At 44.2% G+C, this 26109-nt stretch overlaps 2 protein-coding genes across 6 annotated transcripts in view; one reads left to right on the top strand and one right to left on the bottom strand.

Annotated features, from left to right (window-relative positions):
• C11H12orf65 (chromosome 11 C12orf65 homolog) overlaps nt 1-19072 on the bottom strand; it is a 27472-nt gene extending 8400 nt beyond the window's left edge. The window contains exons 1-2 of one of the 4 annotated variants that reach the window (XM_025401018.1): nt 18465-18544; nt 18077-18256 (exon numbers count right to left, since the gene is read on the bottom strand). The gene's annotated coding sequence lies outside the window, so the exon portion shown is untranslated. Of the gene's footprint in view, nt 1-8582; nt 8662-18076 lie in introns of those variants that run through there. The other 3 variants (XM_025401019.1, XM_025401017.1, XM_025401020.1) reach the window with 3 other exon arrangements.
• MPHOSPH9 (M-phase phosphoprotein 9) overlaps nt 18754-26109 on the top strand; it is a 79163-nt gene continuing 71807 nt past the window's right edge. Inside the window, exons 1-3 of one of the 2 annotated variants that reach the window (XM_025401015.1) lie at nt 18754-18919; nt 21480-21741; nt 25337-25490. In XM_025401015.1, coding sequence (XP_025256800.1) covers nt 21638-21741; nt 25337-25490 — 258 coding nt within the window. In that variant the 5' untranslated portion in view covers nt 18754-18919; nt 21480-21637. The remainder of the gene's footprint in view (nt 18920-21479; nt 21742-25336; nt 25491-26109) is intronic. The other variant, XM_025401016.1, reaches the window with a different exon arrangement.

The following is a 26109-nucleotide window of genomic DNA, read 5'->3' as shown; positions in this document are numbered from 1 at the left end:
AAAAAAAAAAAAAAAAAAAAAAAAAAAAAAAAAAAAAAAAAAGACTTGGCCTAGGAGAGTCTGAGCTCAGACATGCCTAGCTCCACCCCCACCTGATTGTCCTTCCCTATCCACCCTGGCAGGAAGACAAAGGGCAAATAATCTTGGGAGTTCTAGGGCTCCGTCCACTGCTGGTTCCTCCCCTAACACAGCTGATGCTTTCTGAAAAGCACCACCTCCTGGCAGGAGGCCAACCAGAAAAAAAATAGACCATTAAACCACTAAAGCTAAGGACCTTCATGGAGTCCATTGTACCCTCGGCCACCTCCACCGAACAGGCACTGGTATCCATGGATGAGAGACCCATAGACGGTTCACATCACCGGACTCTGCAGATAACCTCCAGTACCAGCCCAGAACTGGGAAGACTCGCTGGGTGGCTAGACCCAGAAGAGAGACAACAATCACTGCAAGTAAATTGGCTCATAGGAAGCCACATCCATAGGAAAAGGGACAGAGTACTACACGAAGAGAACACCCCATGGGACAAAAGAATCGGAACAGCCTTCAGCCCTAGACCTTCCCTCTGACAGAGCTTACCCAAATGAGAAGGATCCAGAAACAAACACCCGTAATATGACAAAACAAGACTCTTCAACACTCCCCAAAAAATGCACTAGTTCACCAGCAATGGATCCAAACCAAGAAGAAATCCCTGATTTACCTGAAAAAGAATTCAGGAGGTTAGTTATTAATCAGGGAAGGACCAGAGAAAGGTGAAGCCCAATGTAAGCAAATCCAAAAAATGATACAAGAAGTGAAGGGATAAATCATTCAGGGAAATAGATAAAGAAAAAACAATAAAAAATTCAGGAAACTTTGGACACACCTTTAGAAATGCGAAATGCTCTGGAAAGTCTCAGCAATAGAATTCAACAAGTAGAAGAAAGAAATTCAGAGCTCGAAGACAAGGTCTTCAAATTAACCCAATCCAACAAAGACAAAGAAAAAAGGGTAAGAAAATATGAACAAAGCCTCTAAGAAGTCTGGGATTATGTTAAACGACCAAACCTAAGAATAATTGGTGTTCCTGAGGAAGAAGAGAATTCTAAAAGCTTGGAAAACATATTTGGGGGAATAATGGAGGAAAACTTCCCCGGCCTCACTAGAGACCTAGACAGCCAAATACAAGAAGCACAAAGGACACCTGGGAAATTCATCGCAAAAAGATTTTCACCTAGGCACATTGTCATCAGGTTATCCAAAGTTAAAATGAAGGAAAGATTTTTAAGACCTGTGAGGCAGAAGCACCAGGTAACCTATAAAGAAAAACTTATCAGATTAACAGCAGATTTCTCAGGAGAAACCCTACAAGCTAGAAGGGATTGGGGCCCTATGTTCAGCCTCCTCAAACAAAACAACTATCAGCCAAGAATTTTGTATCCAGTGAAAAAGTAAGTATCACTTATGAAGAAAAGATAGTCATTTTCAGACAAACAAATGCTGAGAGAATTCGCCATTACCAAGCCACCACTACAAGAACTGCTAAAAGGAGCTCTAAATCTTGAAACAAATCCTGGAAACACATCAAAACAGAACCTCTTTAAAGCATAAATCACACAGGACCTATAAAACAAAAATACAAGTTAAAAAGCAAAACCAAAAAACCAAAAAACCCCTAAAGTACACAGGCAACAAAGAGCACGATGAATGCAATGGTACCTCACATTTCAATACTGACATTGAATGTGAATGGCCTAAACACTGCACTTAAAAGATACAGAACTGCAGAATGGATAAGAACTCACCAACCATCTGCTGCCCTCAGAAGACTCACCTAACACATAAGGACTCACATAAACTTAAAGGGGTGGAAAAAGGCATTTCATGCAAATAGACACCAAAAACAAGCAGGGGTAGCTATTCTTATATCAGACAAAACAAACTTTAAAGCAACAGCAGTTAAAAGAGACAAAGAGGGACATTAGATATATAATGGTAATAAGGCCTTGTCACAGGAAAATATCACAATCCTAAACATATATGAACCTAACACTGGAGCTCCCAAATTTATAAAACAATTACTAACAGACCTAAGAAATGAGATAGACAGCAGCACAATAATAGTGCGGGACTTCAATACTCCACTGACAGCACTAGACAGGTCATCAAAATGAAAAGTCAACAAAGAATGGATTTAAACTATACCCTGGAACAAACGGACTTAATAGATATATATAGAACATTTCACCCAACAACCGCAGAATATGCATTTTATTCAACAGTACATGGAACTTTCTCCAAGACAGATCATATGACAGGCCGTAAAATGAGCCTCAATAAATTTAACAAAATTGAAATTATATCAAGCACTCTCTAAGAGCACAGTGGAATAAAACTGGAAATCAACTTCAAAAGGAACCTTCAAAACCATGCAAATAAATTAGCTGGGTGTAGTGGCAGGCACCTGTAATCCCAGCTACTTGGGAGACTGAGGCAGAATTGCTTGAACCTGGGAGGCGGAGGTTGCAGTGAGCCGAGATTGTGCCATTGCACTCCAGCAAGGGCGACAAGAGCAAAACTCCATTTCAAAACAAACAAAGCACCAAAAAAAACCCCACAAACAAAAAATGCAAATACATGTAAATCAAATAACCTGCTCCTGAATGAGCATTAGGTCAAAAACGAAATCAAGATGGAAATTAAAAAATGTTTCAAATTGAGGCTGGGTGCAGTGGCTCAGCACTTTGGGAGGCTGAGGTGGGTGGATTACCTGAGGTCGGGAGTTCGAGACCAGCCTGACCAACAAGGTGAAACCCCGTCTCTACTGAAAATACAAAATTAGCTGGGTGTGGTGGCGCATGCCTGTAATCCCAGCTACTCGGGAGGCTGAGGCAGGAGAACCCCTTGAACCCGGGAGGTGGAGATTGCAGTGAGCTGAGATCGCCCCACTGCACTCCAGCCTGGGTGACAGCGAGACTCCATCTCAAACAAAACAAAACAAAACAAGCAAAATAACCCATCTATGACAAACCCACAGCCAACATAATACTCAACGGGGAAAAGTTGAAACTGTTCCCCCTGAGAATTGGAACAAGACAAGGATTCCCACTCTTATCACTTCTCTTCAATACAGTATGGAAGTCCTAGCTACAGCAATCATACAAGAGAAAGAAAGAAAGGGCATCCACATCCACAAAGAGGAAGTCAAACTGTCACTGTTTGCTAATGATACGATCGTTTACCTTGAAAACCCTAAGGACTCCTCCAGAAAGCTCCTAGAACTGATAAAAGAATTCAGCAAAGTTTCTGGATACAAGATTAACGTACACAAACCAGTAGCTTTTCTATACACCAACAGCGACCAAGCGGAGAATCAAATCAAGAACAAGAACTCAACCCCTTTTACAATAGCTGCAACAAACAAACAAACAAAACAAAACAAAACAAAAACTTAGGAATATACCTAACAAAGGAGTCGAAAGACCTCTACAAGGAAAACTACAAAACTGAGGAAAGGAATCATAGACAACACAAACAAATGGAAACACATCCCATGCTCATGGATGGGTGGAATCAGTATTGTGAAAATGACCATACTGCCAAAAGCAATCTACAAATTCAACACAATCCCCATCAAAATACCACCACCATCATTCTTCACAGAATTAGAAAAAAAAAATTCTAAAATTTATATGGAACCAAAAAACAGCCCACATAGCCAAGGCAAGACTAAGCAGAAAGTACAAATCTGGAGGTATCACATTACCTGATTTCAAACTATACTATAAGGCCATAGTCACCAAAACAGCATGGTACTGGTATAAAAATAGGCACATAGACCAATGGAACAGAATAGAGAATCCAGAAATAAACCCAAATACTTACAGCCAATTGATCTTCAACAAACCAAACAAAAACATAAGGTGCAGAAAGGACACCCTTTTCAACAAATGCTGGGATAACTGGCTAGCCACCTGTAGAGGAATGAAACTGGATCCTGATCTCTCACCTTATATAAAAATCAACTTGGCCAGGCGCAGTGGCTCATGCCTGTAATCCCAGCACTTTGGGAGGCCAAGGTGGGTGGATCACGAAGTCAGGAGATCGAGACCATCCTGGTTAACATGGTGAAACCCCATCTCTACTAAAAATACAAAAAGTAAAAAGAAAAATAAAAAAATTAGCCGGGCGTGGTGGCAGGCACCTGTAGTCCCAGCTACTCGGGAGGCTGAGGCAGGAGAATGGTGTGACCCCAGGAGGCAGAGCTTGCAGTGAGCTGAGATCGCACCACTGCACTCCAGCCTGGGTGACAGAGCAAGACTCCATCTCAAAAAAACAAAAAACAAACAAACAAACAAAACACAAAACACCAACTCAAGATGAATTAAGGACTTAAACCTAAGACCTGAAATTATAAAAATTCTAGAACGTTGGAAAAACCCTTCTAGATAATGGCTCAGGAAAAGATTTCATGACCAAGAACCCAAAAGCAAATGCAATAAAAACATAAAAACAAAGATAAATAGCTGAGACCTAATTAAACTAAAGAGCTTTTTGCATGGCAAAATAAAAGGCAGAGTAAACAGATAACCCAAAGAGTGGGATAAAATCTTCACAATCTATACATCTGACAAAGGACTAATACCCAGAATCTATAACGAACTCAGTAAGAAAAAAACAATTCCGGCCGGGTATGGTGGCTCACGTCTGTAATCCCAGCACTTTGGGAGGTCGAGGTGGGCGGATCACGAGGTCAAGAGATCGAGACCATCCTGGCTAACACAGTGAAACCCCGTCTCTACTGAAAATACAAAAAAATTAGCTGGGCGTAGTGGCGGGCACCTGCAGTCCCAGCTACTTGGCAGGCTGAGGCAGGAGAATGGTGTGAACCTGGGAGGCAGAGCTTGCAGTGAGCCGAGATCGCGCCACTGCACTCCAGCCTGGGCAACAAAGTGAGACTCTGTCTCAAAAAAAAAAAAAAGAAAAAATTCCCATCACAAATTTGGCTAAGGATACGAACAGACAATTCTCAAAAGAAGATATACAAATGGTCAACAAACATATGAAAAAATGCTTAACATCACTAATGATCAGGGAAATGCAAGTCAAAACCACAATGCAATACCACCTTACTCCTGCAAGAACTGCCATAATCAAAAAATCAAAAAACAGTAGATGTTGGCGTGGATGAGGTGAACAGGGAACACTTCTACACTGCTGGTGGGAATGTAAACTAGTACAGTCACTATGGAAAACAGTGTGGAGATTCCTTAAAGAACCAAAAGGAGAACTACCATTTGATCCATCAATCCCGGGTATCTACACAGAGGAAAAGAAATCATTATTTGAAAAATTGCAGCACAATTCACAATTGCAAAATCGTGGAACCAACCCAAATGCCCATCAATCAACAAGTAGATAAAGAAACTGGTATTATATACAATTGAATACTACACAGCCATAAAAAGGAATGAATTAACAGCATTTGCAGTGACCTGCATGAGACTGGAGACTATTATTCTAAGTAAAGTAATTGAGGAATGGAAAACCAAACACTGTATGTCCCCGCTGATATGTGGGAGCTAAGCTGTGAGGAAGCAACGGCATAAAAATGATACAATGAGGCCAGACACGGTGGCTCATACCTGTAATCCCAGCACTTTGGGAGGCCGAGATGGGCGGATCACAAGGTCAGGAGTTCGAGACCAGCCTAACATGGTGAAACCCTATCTCTACTAAAAATACAAAAATTAGCTGGGTGTGGTGGCACGTACCTGTAATCCCAGCTACTTGGGAGGCTGAAGCAGGAGAATCGCTTGAATCCGTGAAGCGGAGGTTGCAGTGAGCTGAGATTGCACCACTGCACTCCAGCCTGGGTAACAGAGGGAGACTCCATCTCCAAAAAAAAAAAAAAAATCTAGAAAGGGCTTTGTTGATTCCTTTCAAGGCCTGAGACTGATCTGTAGTAAAATCTCTGTCACCCAGGCAGATTATGGGAACTGCAAAAGTACCACTTGGTTAGAGCATCTTTATTGAAGATTACGTAGGCACTAAATACAGATGTGCTGCTTTTTTTTTTTTTTTTTGAGATGGAGTTTCGCTCTTGCTGCCCAGCCTGGAGTGCGATGGCGCGATCTTGGCTCACTGCAACCTCCACCTCCTGGGTTCAAGTGATTCTCCTGCCTCAGCCTCCCGAGTAGCTGAGACTACAGGCATGTGCCACCACACCTGGCTAATTTTGTATTTTTAGTAGAGACAGGGTTTCTCCATGTTGGTCAGACTGGTCTTGAACTCCCGACCTGAGGTGATCCACCCGCCTCGGCCTCCCGAAGTGCTGGGATTACAGGAGTGAGCCACACCCCACCTGGCCTGTGCTGCTCTTATTAAACAACTGCCTCATATAAGGCTCTAAATAGCTTCTTTTACTATTTGAAACTTCATGAACTGTAGTCATTGCAACTGGCGTCTAATCTAGGTGGGAGCCAGCTTCTAAGGTAATGGGACATCCAGCAGATTACTCCACAGGTTTGCTCCTAGCCCGTCCACCTCTTCCTCGGTCAACTTCCCTGAGCCTGCTGCTGTCTCCGGAGCCCACTGTGAGATCCAGATAGATACCCACTGAGGAGGAAGTGGGGTGGAGACACGGGATCAGGCGTTGCTTTCTTGTAAATATGTGCATTTCCTGTTACTTTACATGTAAGATTCTGGGTTAGTAACCAATACAGTGATACTGACATGACACTGGTCACACCTTTAGAATGACAGTATGATATCCTTCATCTCTACTTCTGCTATTTCTTTTTTATTTTTTATTTTGAGATGGAGTCTTGCTCTGTCGCCAGGCTGGAGTACAGTGGCGTGATCTCGGCTCACTGCAACCTCCACCTCCCAGGTTCAAGCGATTCTCCTGCCCCAGCCTCCTGAGTACCTGGGACTACAGGCACAAGCCACCACACCCAGATCATTTTTGTATTTTTAGTAGAGATGGGGTTTCACCATGTTGGCCAGGGTGGTCTTGATCTCTTGACCTCATGATCTGCCCGCCTTGGCCTCCCAAAGTGCTGCGATTACAGATGGGAGCCACTGCGCCCGGCCTACTTCTGCTATTTCTATGGGAAATAAATATAATGCCAATGCTGGTTTTTAGTTCCATGACTAACATTATGATCTAAGTCAATGTGTTGTCAGTCCCAGCGAGTGATAATTAAGATGGTACTGCCTACATCTGTGTAGTGTAAAAAAAGAAAAGCACAGCCCGGGCAACATAGTGAGACCCCGCCTCTACAAAAAATAAAAAAATTAGCTGGGTGTGGTGGTTTGAGCCTGTAGTCCCAAGTAGTGGGAGGGAGGTTGAGGCTGCAGTGAGCCATGATAATGCCATTGCATTCAGCCTGAATGACAGAGTGAGACCCTGTCTCAAAAACAAAACAAGCCGGGCATGGTGGCTCACGCCTGTAATCCCAGCACTTTGGGAAGCTGAGGCAGGCAGATTGCCTGAGCTCAGGAGTTTGTGATCAGCCTGGGCAACTCAGTGAAACCCTGTCTCTACTAAAATACAAAAAATTAGCCAGGTGTGGCAGCGCACGCCTTCCAGCTACTCAGGAGGCTGAGGCAGGAGAATTGCTTGAACCTAGGAAGCAGTGGTTGCAGTGAGTCGAGATCACGCCACCGCACTACAGCCTGGGTGACAGAGCGAGACTCCGTCTCAAAACCAACAACAACAAAAAAAACACAAAAAAAAGCAAAAAAAGCTTTTTGAGATGGAGTCTTGCTCTGTCACCGGGCTGGAGCGCAGTGGCACGATCTCAGCTCACTGCAACCTCCGCCTCCCAGGTTCACACCATTCTCCTGTCTCAGCCTCCCGAGTAGCTGGGCCTACAGGTGAACACCACCATGCCAGGCTAATTTTTTGTATTTTTTGTATTTTTTTTTTTTTTTTTTTTTTTTAGTAGAGATGGGGTTTCACCGTGTTAGCTAGGATGGTGTTGATCTCCTGTCCTCGTGATCCGCCAGCCTCGGCCTCCCAAAGTGCTGGGATTACAGGCATGAGCCACCGCGCCTAGCCAAAAAAAAAAAATTTGTTTTAAAAGATGATATTGGCAAGGTGCTCCATGACTGTGAAGGGATATACTTTGAAATGGAGTGTGCCAAGGAAAGTGGTGCTTTAAAAACTGGTTTTGTTTAATGTGTATGAAATGTGTATAAAATCAAATACCTTAGAAAAAGATAAATGATAAACCCAGGCACTTTCTCTGAACTCTCTACGACAAAGAATTGCCTTACCTACGAACAACTGAGTAGACTAAGTCAATGTCCAAAACTTATCTTTCCTTATTCCTGTTTTCAATCCACAAAACAAAATTCATTTGTGTATCAAGCAGCCTGTAGTCCCGGATTCAATTCATTATGGAACATGAGCCCCGCATTTCTCTCATCCGCTAGCTGGTAAATCTGACCAGGCAGGACAGTACTGGCACATACCAGTGCAGTGAAAAAGAGAGGAAGTGATTCCAAGGCAAGGCGAGACTCCCAGACAAAGAATGGAAAGGAGAGTGCTTTTATCAGCTGCTTTGTCACCAGTCCACTGTTTGAATCTCTACCTTTCTGTCCTAGTTCAGAGCTGCCAGACACACTGGAAGGTCTCCCACCCAACTGGAGTTCAAGAAGGTCCCCGGTGTTCAGTTACTGGCCGCTTTGTCTAACAGTTGATTCCAATAGCCAATCAGACAATTCTAGACACTTTTAGTATCTCCTGGAGCTTTGGCCCTACTCCAATAACTGCTAAAAATGACAAACACACCCATGGTTCCACTTCCCCAAAGGTCAAAAAAATACGAATTGGATTTCAGTTTTTGTGATACAGAGTAATCCAAAGTCTTTAGGGAACAATAAAAGCAGCTCAAATTATAGTTCATTGTGACATGAAAAAAGAGAAAAAGGAAAATGGTACAGAGAAGTGCTAGTAAGAGGAAACCAGCAGTCATGACAGCTCTGCCCCAGTTCCTTTCTTCAAATGTGAGCTTCAGTGTAGGGCTGGCGCTCTACCCTGACTCCCTAGGCTCTACTTTTCCTTTGATGATGGCTTCTGCACTAAATGGCTGATCACAGTTAAGGTAAAAGCTCCTTTTGTTGCCTGAATCCCTTCCAACTTGGTTAAGTTCAGAGATAACAGGTCTAAGGAATTTACAAGGGAACATTAATTTGTGCAAGAATATTTTAAACATCTATTGAGTGTCAGGCATGGGCTTCAGGGAGCCTGAAGAGTCTGTAGCATAAAAGTGAAATGAAGACGTGCACAAACAGGGTATGTGCCATATTTGAGGATGGATAACATACTACAGAGCAGTGGTTCTCAAACTTTCTATGTCCCTCATCCTCCTGGAGAGCTTGCTGTCAGGATTTGAAACCTATGCGCTACTGAGTGGCCTTCTTCATGACTGGATGTGGTCAGCACACCCCTCCTCCAGCTTCTACATTCAACTCAAACCAAGACAGACTATCTGCAGGGATGGCATGTTCAACTCTACAACAAGGCCTGTGGCTGGAGCAAACAATTACAGATGAAAACTAGAAGATAATAGCTTACAGTCCCAGCTACTTGGGAGGCTGAGGTGGGAGGATTGCTTGAGCCCAGAAGTTGTCTCCAGCCTGTGCAACACGGGGAGACCTCATCTCTAAAAAACAAAATAGGCCAGGCATGGTGGTTCGTGCCTTGTAATCCCAGCACTTTGGGAGGCCAAAGCAGGTGGATCACCTGAGGTCAGGAGTTCGAGACCACCCTGGCCAACACGGTGAAACCCCGTCTCTACTAAAAATACAAAAAATTAGCTGGGGTGGTAGTGGGCACCTGTAGTCCCAGCTACTTGGGAGGACTGAGGCAGGAGAACTGCTTGAACCCGGGAGGCAGACGTTGTAGTGAGCCGAGATTGCGCCATTGCACTCCAGCCTGGGCAAAGACTGAAGGAGCGAAACTCCGTCTCAAAAACAAACAAAAACAGTAAAATAAAAAATACACTAAAAATAATAATAATAATAAAAAAATAATGCTGGGTATGGTGGCTTACGCCTGATCCCAGCATATTGGGAGGCTGAGGTGGGATGATCCCATGAAGCTGGGAGTTCATGATCAGCTTGGGCAACATAGTGAGACTCCATATCTTTTATTTAAAAAAAAAAAACAAAAAAACCCCCCACAAAAATAAAGGCCTAGATGTAGGAGGTGATGCTGTGTCATCAACAGCTCTCACTTTGGAGAGAAGTAAAGAGTATGGTAATGCCTTTCGTTTCGTGTCTCTGAAAAGGATAAAGGATATTTGAGGCTGGGCACCGTGGCTCATGCCTGTAATCCTAGCACTTTGGGAGGCCAAGGTGGGCAGATTACCTGAGGTCAGGAGTTCAAGACCAGTCTGGCCAACATAGTAAAATCCCATCTCTACTAAAAATACAAAAAATAAACTGGGTGCTGTGGTGTGCTGAGCTGAGGCAGGAGAACTGCTTGAACTCGGGAGGCAGAGGTTGTGATGAGCCAAGATCACGCCACTGCACTCCAGCCTGGGCTGCAGAGCAAGACTTTGTCTCAAAAAAAAAAAAAGTCAATAAAATAAAGGATATTTAATCTATTTTCAGGAAAGCATGAGATGTCAATCTCTGGACCTGCCTTCTGGACGCCATTTATCTAAAATTCACTGTTTTTTTTTTTTTGGAAGGTAAAGCACTAGTTTACCTTAGCTACTACTTTCATGGTATATCAACCTTGCAGAAACTTCATTAAAACAGAAGGAACAGGTGCGGAGACTAACTGAAACAGGGTGCTTTAGGAAGATTGTTAAAGTGCTCACCAGCCAGTCTCACAATGCAAACTTTAATGTGCATACAAATCACCTGGGAGTCTTATGACTTGTGATGCTGGTTCATTAGGTCTGGGACAAGACCTGAGGCTCTGGATTTCTTTTTTTTTTTTTAGACGGAGTCTCACTCTGTCACCCTGACTGGAGTGCACTGACGTGATCTCAGCTCACTGCAACCTCTGCCTCCTGGGTTCAAGCAATTCTCCTGCCTTAGCCTCTCGAGTAGCTGCGCTACCATGCCCGGCTAATTTTTGTATTTTTAGTAGAGACAGGGATTTGCCATGTTGGCCAGGCTGGTCTCAAACTCCTCACCTCAGGGGATCCACCTGCCTCGGCCTCCCAAAGTGCTAGGATTACAGGCATGAGCCACTGTGCACAGCTGAAGCTCTGCATTTTTTTTTTTGAGACAGAGTCTTGCTCTGTCTCCAAGGCTAGAGCGCAATGGCACGATCTCGGCTCACTGCAACCTCTGCCTCCTGGGTTCTAGCAATTCTTTTGCCTCAGCATCCCAAGTAGCTGCGCTTCAGTTGCCCACCACCACGTCCAGCTTTTTTTTTTTTTTTTTTTTTGTATTTTTAATAGAGATGGGGTTTCACCATGTTGGTCAGTGTGGTCTCAAACTCCTGACCTCAGGTGATTCACAAGCCTCAGCCTCCCAAAGTGCTAGGATTACAGACGTGAGCCACCGTGCCCAGTGAGGCTCTGCATTTCTAACCAGCTCACAGATGAGGCTGTCCAGGCCCCACACCCCGTGGCAAGGCTAAGTGCTTTACACAAGGGTACTGCCTGTATTCTGGCACATATGACTGTCCACTGCTTGATGAGAGTCCTGGGATCATGATGGCAATGGTGAAGGCTGAAAAGGTGTAAAGGAGTGTTATGGGAGGGCAAGGAAATCATCCCAAGAAAAGGATTAAACAAATACTGATTTGAGCTAGCAGAGATGGTGACATGGAAACAAGGAGATTGGGAAACTGGGTCATATGGGGGAAAAAAAACATCAAAAATGTCAACTCTATTGTGTTAATGTTCTAGAACAGTGTTGTCCAATAGAAACTAATGCTACTGGGCTGGGCGTGGTAGCGCATGCCTGTAATCCCAGCACTTTGGGAGGCAGAGGTGGGCGGATCATGAGGTCAGGAGATAGAGACCATCCTGGCTAACACGGTGAAACCCCGTCTCTACCAAAACCACAAAAAATTAGCTGGGTGTGGTGGCACGTAGTTGTAGTCCCAGCTACTCGGGAGGCTGAGGCAGGAGAATCTCTTGATCTTTGGAGGCGGAGGTTGCGGTGAGCTGAGATCACGCCATTGCACTCTAGCCTAGTGACAGAGTAAGACTCTGTCTCCAAAAAAAACCCCAAAAAACAAAAAACAAAACTAATGCTACCCACATGTGAAATTCTAAATTTTCTAGCAGTTACATTAGAAATAAGAAAGTGATGAAATTTATATTTTATTTAACCCAATATATCAAAAACATTATTTCAACAAGTGATCAATATTTTATTATTATTTTGAGACAAGGTCTGGCTCCATCATCCAGGCTGGAGTATAGTGGTGCCATCTCAGCTCACTGCAATCTATGCCTTCCAGGCTCTAGCCATCCTCTCACCTCAGCCTCCTGAGTAGCTGCAACTACAGGCATGTACCACCATGGCTGGCTAATTTTTCGATTTTTTGTAGAGACGAGGTTTCACCATGTTGCTGTGGCTGGTCTGGAACTCAAGCTCAAGCGATCTGCCTACCTCAGTCTTCCAAAGTGTTGGGATTACAGGCGTGAGCCACTGCACCCAGCTAATATTTTTAAATTGCGATATTCTTTTTTCCCCCTAAATATGAAGGCTTCAAAATCTAGGGTATAGTCATACTTACAGAACATCTCAGTTTGGACCACATGTGCTCACTAGCCACATGTGCTGGTGGCTACTTTATGGGACAATGTAGCTCTAGAATCTTGCTACCCTAAGTGTCGTCCACAGAGTAGGGGCAAAAGCACCACGTGGAGGATGGTCAGGAATGAAGATTTCAGGCCCTGCTCTGACCTACCAAATGAGAACCTGCAGCTTAACAAGATCCTCAGGTGATGCAGAGGCACATAAAATTTGACAAGCATTGTTCCAGAACACAGGAAATCAGCAAGTTCTTCTGATTGCTAGGACAGACACTTTTAAAAGCTTTTCTTTTTCTTTTCTAAAAAAGTAGAGATGGGGTTTCATCATGTTGCCCAGGCTGGTCTCAAACTCCTGAGCTCAAGCAATCTGCTTGCCTCGGTCTCACAAAGTGCTGGGATTACAGTCGTGAGCCACCATGCCCAGCCTGTTTCTTATTTATATAACATTTAAGAAACTGAGACAAGAATTCAGGAGGGCTGATTACCTGCTTATTCTATCTTGTTTCTTCCTTAAGAAGGAGATGAAACTGTAGGTCTCATAACAATGACCTAATTAACAGTTAAGGGCCAAACAACATTGAGCTTAAACAGACCAACGTGCAATGTTGCCGCTTTGAAAAGACAAAACAGCCAGCAGGTGGTGCCAGAAGCTAAGTGAGGGGAAAATGATTTTCTGAGAAACGCTTAATGATAATTCATGTTTCAAAAACGTGTTTTGGGGCTGGGTGTGGTGGCTCATGCCTGTAATCCTAACACTGTGGGAGGCTGAGGAGGGTAGACTGCCTGAGCTCAGGAGTTCCAGACTAGCCTGGGCAACACAGTGAAACCCCCTCTATTAAAATACAAAAAATTAGCCAGGCGTGGTGGTGCACACCTGTAGTCCCAGCTACTCGGGAGGCTGCGGCAGAATAATGGATTGAACCCTGGAGGCGGAGGTTGCAGTGGGCTGAGGTCACTGCACTCCACCCTGGGTGACAGAGTGAGACTCCATCTCAAAAAAAAGTGTTTTGGTGCTCTCTGTAAAATGATAGTTAAAAAGAAAGCAGCCTTTCTCTGTCTTTCACATCCTCCTGTTAGCTCATCCTCCTGCTGTAGGTGCCTGAGATCCTTAAGGGCTGAAACCTCTCAAATAGAACTAATGAGTACTGCTGGTCAGGTTTGAAACAGACCATGCCATTTCCTAGAGTTGGGGTTTTACACTGAAGGTAAAGCGCCCTTCACTCACAGTAAGTGCAGATAGTTACTTCTCAAACAAGGAAAACATAATAGAGTGAGCAGGAAATGCAGAGCTGTTGTCTTTGATTTTGGGGGATGGGAGGAAAAGGAGACTAGGTCTGGCCTAAATTTAACAGGCTTAATGCTTGAATGCTTAATGCTGCAGAATACAAGAGCTAGCTAACAAAGAGGAAAACATTCCCTTCACATAATCCCAATATCTTGTTCATTTTTATTTTATTTTTGAGCTGGAGTTTCGCTCGTCACCCAGGCTAGAGTGCAATGGCGTGATCTTGGCTCACTGCAACCTCTGCCTCCCGGGTTCAAGTGATTCTCCTGTCTCAGCCTCCTGAGTATCTGGGATTACAGGCACCTGCAATCACGCCCAGCTAATTTTGTATTTTTAGTACAGACGGGGTTTCACCAAGTTGGCCAGGCTGGTCTCAAACTCCTGATGTCAGGTGAGGTGCCTGCCTTGGCCTCTGGTAGTGCTGGGATTACAGGCGTGAGCCACAGTGCCTGGCCCTGTTTATTTTTTTTTTTAAGCAGAAAACTTTGAATCCACATAATTACACCTGTCCTATTTGTGTGTATCGTATTTCTTCTATTTTTTTTTTTTTAGCCAGAGTCTCACTCTGTTGCCCAGCCTGGAGTGCAGTGGCACAATCTCGGTTCACTGAAACCTCCACCTTCCAGATTCAAGCAATTCTCCTGCCTCAGCCTCCCAAGTAGTTGGGACTACAGGCACACGCTGCCATGCTTGGCTAATTTTTTGTATTTTTAGTAGAGATGGGGATTCACCGTGTTGCCTAGGCTGGTGTTGAACTCCTGAACTCACGTGATCTGCCTGCCTCAGCCTCCCAAAGTGCTGGAAGTGTGAGCAACTGCGCCCAGCCTCATATCTGTTCTATTTATGGCATCTGACAGGAACTTTATAATTTATCAACTATACTATTAAAACAGAAACACATTGAAAAAGCAGCAACACCACCACTGTATATTTTCTTCTAAAAGTCTCAAAGCCTGTATTTCTATTAATGATGCCTTGTGTTTGTTTAGGACTTAAAGATACCGAAACCAAAGCACTTTCTTCTTCTATTTTTTATTTTTTTTGAGACAGGGTCTCCCTCTGTCACCTAAGTGGAGTGCAGTGGAGTAAAAATGGCTCAGTGCAGCCTTGTCCTCCTGGGCTCAAGCAAGCTTCTTCGCCTCAGCCTCCCCAGTAGCTGAGGCCACAGGTGTGTACCACCATACCTGGCTAGTTTTTAATTTTCTGTAGAGATGGGGTCTTGCCATGTTGCCCAGGCAGGTCTCGAACTCATGGGCTCAAGCAATCCTCCTGCCTTAGCCTCCCAAAGTGATGGGATTACAGGTGTGAGCCACCACGTCCAGCTGCAAAGCACTTTCAGATACATTATTGTATTTAATACAAATAAAGAAAATAAGAGATGCACATTTCCTGATTATCTCAGGAAGACCTATCTTGGAAGACCATTAGGTTTTCAATTTTTGAAACTAAATTATCCTTTCTACACCTTGTTTCGTTACCTTTCATAGTATCTCCAGATCTTTTTCCAGTTCCTTAGGCAATGTTAGCTCCTTTTCCTTAACTTTTTCTGTTTTAAATTTTATTTATTTATTTTTTTGAGGCAGAGTCTCACTCTGTTGCCCAGGTTGGAGTGCAGTGGCACGATCCTGGGTCACTACAACCTTTGCCTCCCGGGTTCCAGCGATTCTCCTGTCTCAGCCTCCCAAGTAGCTGGGATTATAGGCACCAGCCACCACGCCCAGCTAATTTTTGTATTTTTAGTAGAGACAGGATTTCACCGTGTTGGCCAGGCTGGTCTCCAACTCCTGACCTCAAGTGATCCGCCTGCCTCGGCCTCCCAAAGTGCTGGGAGTATAAGCATGAGCCATGACGCCCGGCCAACTTTCTCTTTTTAAAAAGACTAGTCTGGCCGGGCGCGGTGGCTCAAGCCTGTAATCCCAGCACTTTGGGAGGCCGAGACGGGCGGATCACGAGGTCAGGAGATCGAGACCATCCTGGTTAATACGGTGAAACCCCGTCTCTACTAAAAAGTACAAAAAACTAGCCGGGCGAGGTGGCGGGCGCCTGTAGTCCCAGCTACTTGGGAGGCTGAGGCAGGAGAATGGCGTGAACCCGGGAGGCGGAGCTTGCAGTGAGCTGAGATCTGGCCACTGCACTCCAGCCTGGGCGACAGAGCGAGACTCCGTCTCAAAAAAAAAAAAAAAAAAAAAAAAAAAAAAAAAAAAAAAAAAAAAGACTAGTCAAGTACAGTAGAGAAGAGGGAAAGAGTAGAACAAGAAGCTTGATCTGTGACTGTGAACAATTAAGATAACTCACTACTAGGCTGGGCGCGGTGGCTCACGCCTGTAATCCCAGCACTTTGGGAGGCCGAGGCGAGCGGATCACGAGGTCAGGAGATCGAGACCATCCTAGCTAACATGGTGAAACCCTGTCTCTACTAAAAATACAAAATAAATAAATAAATAAATAACCGGGCGTGGTGGTGGGCGCCTGTAGTCTCAGCTACTAGGGAGGCTGAGGCAGGAGAATGACGTGAACCTGGGGGGTGGAGCTTGCAGTGAGCGGAGAGTGCGCCACTGGACTCCAGCCTGGGCGAGAGAACGAGACATCGTCTCACCAAAAAAAAAAGGTAACTCACATTCTGTATTTGACGACTCCTCTCATTTTTTCTTTTGTCCCAAAAAGGTCTTACTGCCGAGGAGTGCGAGCTCTGTGGCCAATAGACCTGCATTCAATGTCTCAATGCCACAATTTACTTACTGGGCAACTTTGGCTCTATTTCCTCATCTGTAAAATGGAGATACTACTACCTAGAGTGAGAACAAAATCATACATGTTGCCATAAATGTAAAGTACTTAGTGCTCACTAAATGGGAGCATGTCAGATCTCTCAACTACAAGGCTGAGGAACTTCAGAATGACATACCACATACGCCGTGATCTTATGACACAAACCCAGTCTGGGATCTGATTATTTCATGGGCCTTTGTTTTAGAGCTTAGGGTGAAAAGGCATCTAGAACAGTGGCTTGTAAATTATTTTACTTGGTATGGTCCAATTTAAGAAGTACTTGATAAGCCATGACATTACTGAAAACATGTTATTTGGTGGGGTCATAATTCTGGTCTATGAAATCAGGTACTAAGGAGATCACTGTGATGCCAAAAATATAGCCTGACTTCCCAGCAGGCTCGCACTGAAAGATAAAACCATCTTCAATGAAGCAAGTCCTGGTTTAAACATAAAATATATTTTGGAATTATGTAATATAATTTAAAAAATCACGAAAAACAGGATAATATCAAATTTACCCTTTAAAAATTGCCAGGCGTGGTGCCTCATGCCTGTAATCCCAGCACTTTGGGTGGCCGAGGCAGGAGGATGACCTGAGGTCAGGTGTTCGAGACCAGCCTGGCCAATACGGCAAAACCCCGTCTCTACTAAAAATACAAAAAATTAGCTGGATGTGGTGGCGGGCACCGGTATTCCCAGCTACTCCGGAGGCTGAAGCAGAAGAATCGCTTGAACCCGGGAGGCAGAGGTTAAAGTGAGCCAAGATCACGCCATTGCCCTCCAGCCTGGGTGACAGACTGAGACCCTGTCCCTACCCACCCCAAAAAAATAAAAAAAAGTAAAAAATAAAAATTGGTAGGTATACTTAGGAAGCTCAAATGAGATGGAAGGCCTCCTGGCAAATCTGTCATTCCAAGGGCAAATCCATCTCCTGGGTCGTGGAGGCCTAAGTGATAGTGCCAGGGAAGTCCCTTTACTGTGAGCCAGAACTCCTGGAGGGAAATCGAGGAGCTGGAAGGACCTTAAAGGTTAACTAGGCTGAAGAATGTCGCCTGCACAGTGCGCATGAAATGGGCTGGGGACCCACGGGAAGGAGAGCGGGTTCCCTTAGGTCCTTCAAAAGTAGGGCAGGGTGGCTGGCGCCTGTGATCCCAGCACTTTGGGAGGCAGAGGAAGGAGGATTGCTTGAGGCCAGGAGTTCAAGACCAGACTGGGCAACATGGTGAGACACCCTCCCCCCAACGTCTATTTAAAAAAACAAATATCTCCGCAGAAGCTTAGCGAGGGAAGTGCTGACCCCTACTACGTGCCAGGCCTGAAACAGCACCTGATGCGTGCTCACAGCTCCACTCAGCTAAGTACATGAGGATCCTTCCGTCTTGCCTTGGGCCTCCGTGGAACCGTTTTTTCCAGGACGGTAGTCTCTCCTCTCCCCTGCCCTAAGTGCTTGAACAGCCCCAGGGCCGACCCACAGCACCTAGCGTAAACCAGGTCTCGAGAAAACTGAGCTAGGGTGTCAGGGCCGGCCCCACCCCACCGCCAGCGCGGCCTCAGGTAAACTGGCTGCGTCACTCCGGGTCGCAAGACGGGAAAACCCCAGGCGTCCCGGCTCCCAGTCCTCTCTCCGGAGCCCTTGACAGTCGTCGGCAGCCGTAGGGTTACCTGACTTCTCCGCAGACGCTTACCTGGTCTCAGGACCCGACTAGTGCCCTCAACGTTCTAGAGGAATCCGAATCGCCGCAGCAGAGGACTCGCAATCGCGATCCCTGATCTGCGCACGCGCCGTACTCTGATCGCAGTTTCCCTCATCTACCAGAGGCTCATGTTTACTCACTGCGCATGCGACAAACTGAAGCTTCTTTCCCTCGTGGCAGCGGCTGGCTTCCAGAGAGCCAATCAGAGAAGAGGGTTTCACAGCATCCCCACTCCCTTGTCACACCCCCGGGGTTGGACATCTCTGGTTGGAGCTCCGCGAGGGGGAAGGGCGAGGTGGACGCGCGCACCACCTTTGGCTGTCTCCGCCTCCTTCCGGGCAGCCAATCACCGGCGAGACGCCGGGCGCGCGCGCGCGCTCCCTCGAGTAACGGTCGCGAGAGGCCGCTCTCCTGACCCTGACATCGGCAGCGGGAGCGGCGGCCAGGTAAGCGGCCGCCAGCCTGCAGGGAGCTGTAGGCCGCTGGGGACAGGGGACGAGACTTAGGAGACACCGTCTTAGCGGCCCCCTGAGTGTGGTGATGGGCTGGGGTGTGAGGAGACGGTGGCCGATGAACTTGACCCCACCGCAGCCCTTCGCGGTGTGGGAGCTCTGCCCGGCCGCGGTGCGCCTTTTCTAGACTCGGCGCCCTTGAGTGACACTCGCGCGGCCCAATAGCGGAGCGCCCTTCCCGAGGGGCGGGGGGTTTGTGGTTTTATTTATTTATTTATTTATTTTTTCCCCCCGTTTTTTGCCAAGGTGTCCCGGCTTCCTTTTGGGATCGCGGTTGTAGTTGAAGGAGCGGTGGCTTTTCTCCGTCCTCCCTGCTTTCCGTAGCTTAGGCGACTGCATGGATTCTCCCTCTCCTTCCCACTTTGACCCCATGGCGGCCACCAGCCATTGCGGGCTGGCTGTGAGCCCCAGAATGTCAGGATCTGGTCTCATCCCTATCTGAAATCTCTCTCCCCCAAGCCTCCAGGCAAGGCGGAGCGCCCAGTTAACTTTCATGTTTCATAACTGCCAATCGTTCCTTTTGCTCAGCTCCCTTTTTTTGCTAGGGGGTGGGGACACCAAAAGCGTCATATCTTGTTGCTGAGAAATATAAAAGCTCTGCTCTTATATTCATTCTGTATCAAAATAAAAAAAATTTTTTTTGCATTGTATATGTGGATGTTTAAGGATTTTTCCCTCTTACTTCCCTACCCTCCTCCCAGCACCTCCACTCCAATGGAGAAGCATCCTTGAATTTGTAGTGGTTTTCCATCTGGATCTGCATCCGGATCCGGATTACCTCAGCAGGGGAAATAATAGATGGGGTTGCAGGTCCATCTCCCTGGAGAGCTTGTGTTTTCCTGGCATAACAGCACGGTGATTGGAATCCAGGTATTTCTGTTGCCAGTTGGAAGGGGCAGTCCTTGACTGTTTCAGTGCCCCATTTGTCGTGGGTGATGGGCTGAGCCACTGGGGAAAAGTCAATTTAGTTAGGTCCGGTTACCGTTTGCATTCACTCCTGTCCCTGAAGGAAATGGTCCCTGTTTTTGTGTAATGCTTTATAGAAGCAGGACCTAAAAGTGGGAATCTAGCGGAAGCGGAATACTAGACAGTATTCCTAAGCTTTTCAGTTTGTAAGCAGCTGAAGTTTTTTTCCCCTTTATTTCTCCTTTTTCTTCTTGCTCCCTTGCTCTTTTATAAATGCATGAATTCCCCAGGAAGGAGGCATCTTGTTTGACCTGTTACAGCCAATTTGCCATTGTATATACCCAGCTTCAGTGAAATTTTAGTTGGCCTGGCAAATAATTTTTTTATTTAGTATTTTTATTTTTATTTTTTAGGAGATGGGGTCTTGCTCTGTTTCCCAAGCTGGAGTGCAGTGGCAGGATCATAGCTCACTGCAGCCTTGAACTCCTGGGCTCAAGTGATCCTCCCACCTCAGCCTCCAGAGTAGCTGGGACATGCTCCCAGTAGCAGCAGGCAGGCTCCAGTGTGTCCAGCTGGTTTATTTTCTAAGAATAGCTGCACAGAGACAAAAGACCATATATATAGTTCAAAATGTACTTCCAGACAATGGGGAAGCTATGGTTGTTAACAGTTTAATTGGCTCTTTTTAAAACAAATATTAAGTAGTTCAGTTCTTCTAGTCTCTGTATTATAAGTCAACAAACATATATACTTGGTAGAATTTATTAAACAAATGAATAAGGCATGCAAGTATTCCAATTGTTACATAATAGAATTGTATCTAGAACCTTCATTGTAAAGCCTGGCAAAATGGTTTGCACTGTAATCCCCCCTGCTCGGAAGGCTGAGCACTTGAGGCCAGGAGTTGTAGACCAGCCTGGGCAACGTAGCAAGATGCTGTCTCTAAAAAAAAGAACATTGATTATTAAACATATAAAAATCTGAAATATTACCTGAAAAAGGTGATGCTACTTTTGCAAATAATCCTTGATGTAGATTTTTAATTGAGATACATAATACATAATTCATATACCATAAAATTCGGCCTTTTAAAAGTGTACAATTCAGTGGTTTTTAGTTCACAAGGTTGTCCAGCCATCATCACTAATTCCAGAATTTTTTATCACCCCAAAGGAAACTCCATACCAACTGCACTCACTCACATTCTCTCCTTCCTCCAGCTCCTGGCAGCCATTTGTCTATAAATTTGCCAATTCAAGATATTTCATATCAATGAAATCATATAGTCTGTGGTCTTTTGTGACTGGCTTTTTTTACTTAGCATAGTAGCTTCAGTGTTCATCTGTGTTGTAGCATATGTCTTTTTATGGCTGAATCCTAGCCTGTTCTATGGATATGCTTCATTCGTTTATCCATTTAGCCACTGATGGACATTTGTGTGGTTTCTACATTTTGATTATTATGAATACTGTTGCTATCCTTAATGGAGATCTGCATGAAAGAAGTTAAGGTTTCCAAAGTTATGTAAAAGCAGTTGCTAGGTTTAGTGGCTTTTTATAGTAGTTTCTTTTCCCCCATTCATTTTCAGACTCTCTTGGAAGTTTAGGATATTTCACAGTTCTGAATGTTAGCCACTGAAAATGCCAGTAGACGATGAAGCCTCTGAAGATGACACGGATTCACTTTCCTCAAACAGTCCAAGAACCTTTATTTTCAAATAAGAGAATATAACAATTTCTTTACACTATGGAAGAGTTTGACTTGGTGAAAACCTTACACAAAACTTCATCTTCTGTAGAATCTGATAAAAATTCTCTGCATTCTCTTGGACTGAACTTAAATACTGATAGGTAAGAATGGGATTTTAGAAAATGTAACAAATCAGAATAACCTTATTTGCATACATTTACCAGTTTATCCAAATAGTGTCAGAGTTACTGATTTGAATTATTATTATTATTATTTTTTTTTAACCTATCAAGAATGTTCAGGGAGGCTGGGCGCGGTAACTCATGCCTGTAATCCCAGCACCTTGGGAGGCTGAGGCGGGTGGATCACCTGAGACCAGGAGTTGGAGACGAGCCTGGCTAACATGGTGAAACCTGGTCTCTACTAAAAATACAAAAATTAGCCAGGTGTGGTGGCGTGCGCCTGTAGTTCCAGCTACTTGGGAGGCTGAGGCAGGAGAATTGCTGGAACCTGGGAGGCAGAGGTTGCAATGAGCCAAGATTGCACCACTGCACTCCAACCTGGGCAACAGAGCAAGACTCCGTCTTAAAAACAAACAAACAAAAAAGAGGCTAGGCGCAGTGGCTCACGCCTGTAGTCCCAGCACTTTGGGAGGCCAAGGCGGGCAGGTCACAAGGTCAGGAGATCGAGACCATCCTGGCCAACATGGTGAAACCCCATCTCTACTAAAAATACAAAAAAAAAAAAAAATTAGCTGGGCGTGGTGGTGGGAGCCTGTAGTCCCAGCTACTCGGCAGCTGAGCAGGAGGATGGCGTGATCCTGGGAGGCAGAGCTTGCAGTGAGCTGAGATGGCACCACTGCACTCCAGCCTGGGCAACAGAGTGAGACTCCGTCTCAAAAAAAAAAAAAAAAGAAAGAATGTTCGAGGACAGTTGTTTAAGTCAGGAATAGGTTTAGTATTTTCATGTTTTTCATTTCTCCCAGAGATATGTACTTTTGCATGGGAAGCATTCTGAAAAAGAACTTGTTTTGCATGTTTTACTTTCCTTTACACTTTTTTGTTTTTGTAAATTACAAGCATATCTTTAACATTTAGTTGCCTAAATATTATTTCTACATTTTTAAATAATTGGGACAGATGATGTTTTATGTTGCAGAAATACTTCACCAATGTGGGAAGCAGCAATTAAAGTTGAGTATTAGGAAGTTAAGACAAAACCAGACTCTAAGTAGACAAAATAGTGGACTAAATAGAGGTTATCAAAGTGTGTTTTATGCATTTTATTTATTTTTTTAAATGCATTTTATTTTATTTTTTTATTTTTTAATTTTTTTTGAGACAGAGTCTCGCTCTGTTGCCCAGGCTGGAGTGCAGTGGCTGGATCTCGGCTCACTGCAAGCTCCGCCTCCTGGGTTCATGCCATTCTTCTGCCTCAGCCTCCCGAGTAGCTGGGACTACAGGCGCCCGCCACCTCGCCCGGCTAATTTTTTGTATTTTTAGTAGAGACGGGGTTTCACTGTGTTAGCCAGGATGGTCTCGATCTCCTGACCTCGTGATCTGCCCGTCTCGGCCTCCCAAAGTGCTGGGATTACTGGCTTGAGCCACCGTGCCCGGCGCATTTTATTTTTAAGCTATCCTATGATTGGTTTGTTTTTATTTTTTAATCGTCTTAACACAGATCATGGTTAGTTTGTTTTTCATCAGCCTGTTTACTTTCAATTTGCACGTAGTCTGACAAGCTTGGTTATTGGGTTTCTAAATTTATAGTAGTGTAGAAACAGCAAAGAGGCAAGGACTGTAAGAGAGGAGAGCATCTATAAACAGCATATAGAAGAAAGGAAGACAGCGGTTTTGGGGCCTTACTGGTAAAGGGGCAAGGAACTTTAAACACAGTAGGTCTTGAAGAAATTGTGTATTATAATTATAAATAAATACATAAAAAATTGTTAATTCTCTGCCCTTTTCAGGAGGAATTTAAGGCAGCTTACATGGGTATATAAAACAATGGGGATGGGGAGTTGTAAAAAACAGAGGAATATGTGAAGTAAAACGAGAAAGTTTTTTTTTTTTTTTTTTGAGAGAGAGTCTCGCACTGTCGCCCAGGCTGGAGTGCAGTGGCGGGATCTCAGCTCACTGCAAGCTCCGCCTCCCGGGTTTGCGGCATTCTCCTGCCTCAGCCTCCCTATAGCTGGGACTACAGGCGCCCGCCACCTCGCCCCTATTTTTTTGTATTTTTTAGTAGAGACGGGGTTTCACTGTGTTAGCCAGGATGGTCTCGATCTCCTGACCTCGTGATCCGCCCGTCTCGGCCTCCCAAAGTGCTGGGATTACAGGCTTGAGCCACCGCGCCCGGCCGAGAAAGTACATTTTAAAAGGCACGGGGAATAGTCCTACAGTAATCTATATGCACTTGCTGAAAGTTGGCCTCGCATTTTGGTTCTTGTATTACTTGGTGGTCCCTTTGAAGTACACTTCTAGAAGAAATTCCTGTGAGAACAGTGTTTGATTTGGGTGGAGGAAGCTGTGCCTTGCTAGTGAAAATTAGGCAATTAAACTTGTCTCCCTTTTCATTGTGACTGGCAGGTAAATTGGCCACATTTAAACTGGATTATTACAGCTATGTAAAACCCTTTACTGATAACATATGTTCTTCTCTTTCAATCTTTTTTTTTTTTTTTTTGAGACGGGAGTCTTGCTCTGTCGCTAGGCTGGAGTGCAGTGGTACGATCTCAGCTCATTGCAGTCTGCGCCTCCTGGGTTCAAGGGATTCCCCTGCCTCAGCCTCCTGATTAGCAGGGACTGCAGGCGTGCACCACCACACCCGGCTAATTTTTTGTATTTTAGTAGAGATGGGGTTTCACCATGTTGGCCAGGATGGTCTCGATTTCCTGAGCTCGTGATCCGCCCACCTCGGCCTCCCAAACTGCTGGGATTACAGGCGTGAGCCACTGTGCCTGGCCTCCTTTGAATTTTTAGTAATATTTTCACTGGTCCTAACTATTATTTTACTGTTATTTTTATTTATTTATTTTTAAAACAAATTCTTTGTGAAAGAAAGCAGGATATCAAGCAGTAAATAAATGAAAATGATCTTTTTGTGACTAGATTTTAGGTACATTTTAATGTCCTGAAATATATTGTGTGTTTATAAAACAAATCCAAAATAACTTACCTGAAGTTTGGAAAAGCAGTACTCCTGGAAAGAATCAGTGCTGTTTTACACACTGAGTAGGCTAAGTAAGTCCTGAATATTTGCTGCTAATTTGCTTGGCACAACTTTTATTCAGAGATAGTGCCAAGATAGGCATCAGCTTATCGTACCAAATTATGGGTATCCAGTGAACAAGATTTGACTGTCATTTGGGGCAGTGGAGAAAGAATCCCCACTGCACAATGAAGGGCTGTTCTTAAAGTTGGGGGAAATAATCCTCTGGAATAGGGGAGATCAGAGAAGCTGGAAATTAATCTTATTGTTTAGCACAGACTTTTTTTATTTTCTGCTGATCCTTTGGAGTGTTCTCTCACTTCTGGAGAAAGTCTTTCTGTTGTGTTCTTAAAAAGAATACAGTGCGGTCTTTTTACTGCCCTTTTCCTTTTGTGAACCAACTTGTGATCAGATTTTCAACAAATCAGGTGCCATTAGAAGGATTAAATATCAGTGGTTTTGTACTGCTCTGCTAAATCTTGAACTGCTGAATTATTCAACACTTTGATAGAGTGAAGAAAACCATTTGAATTATTTATGTTTCAACAGAAGTAGTCCCCACCTTAGTACAAATGGGGTATCCTCTTTCTCAGGGAAGACCAGACCATCTGTAATTCAAGGTACAGTTGAAGTCCTAACTTCTTTAATGCAAGAGCTACAAAACAGTGGAAAGACTGATTCGGAACTTTGGAAAAGCTGTGAGGTATCTAATTTTGTTTTATTTTTGTAATTTTAAGATAATTATATTAAAACATACCTCTACTAAACTCTAAATTATTAGAAACTTATGTCCTGAAGAGCATGACACTTTTAAGTTAATGCTAAAGTGGTCAAGTATATTAATTTAGGAATGATATTGAATGAACGGGAAAAAGGTGATCAAAAGTATTTTTTAACAATATATTACTGATTAGACATTCTAATTTGTATATTAAATATGAACTGAAACATTGTCTTCATTCAGAGACCTGAGAATCCCAAAATTATTAAAATTGTTACTAATTGTAATGTTGTCAGTAACTTATATGGAATTTTAAAAAACCTAAATCCACTTTGAAATATTTTCAATGTTCTAATTATAAATTGAAGCTTCTATTTAGTACCTTACCATATTCAGCTGTGATACATTCCATTATATTGTTTTCAGATCAGTGGTTCTTTCTTTGGCTCATAGGTTAAACTGTGATATAAAAATGTGACAGTTAAAAGAATACTTACATGGCCGAGCACAGTGGCTCATGCCTATAATCCTTTCACTTTAGGCGGCCAAGGTGGGAGGTTTGGTTGAGGCCAGGAGTTTGAGACTAGCCTGGGCAAGATAG

The sequence above is a fragment of the Theropithecus gelada genome, chromosome 11 (assembly GCF_003255815.1).
Source record: "Theropithecus gelada isolate Dixy chromosome 11, Tgel_1.0, whole genome shotgun sequence".
NCBI classification, from domain to species: domain Eukaryota; kingdom Metazoa; phylum Chordata; class Mammalia; order Primates; family Cercopithecidae; genus Theropithecus; species Theropithecus gelada.
Note: the sequence above shows the minus strand (reverse complement) of the source record. Positions and strands in the feature narration are given on the sequence as shown.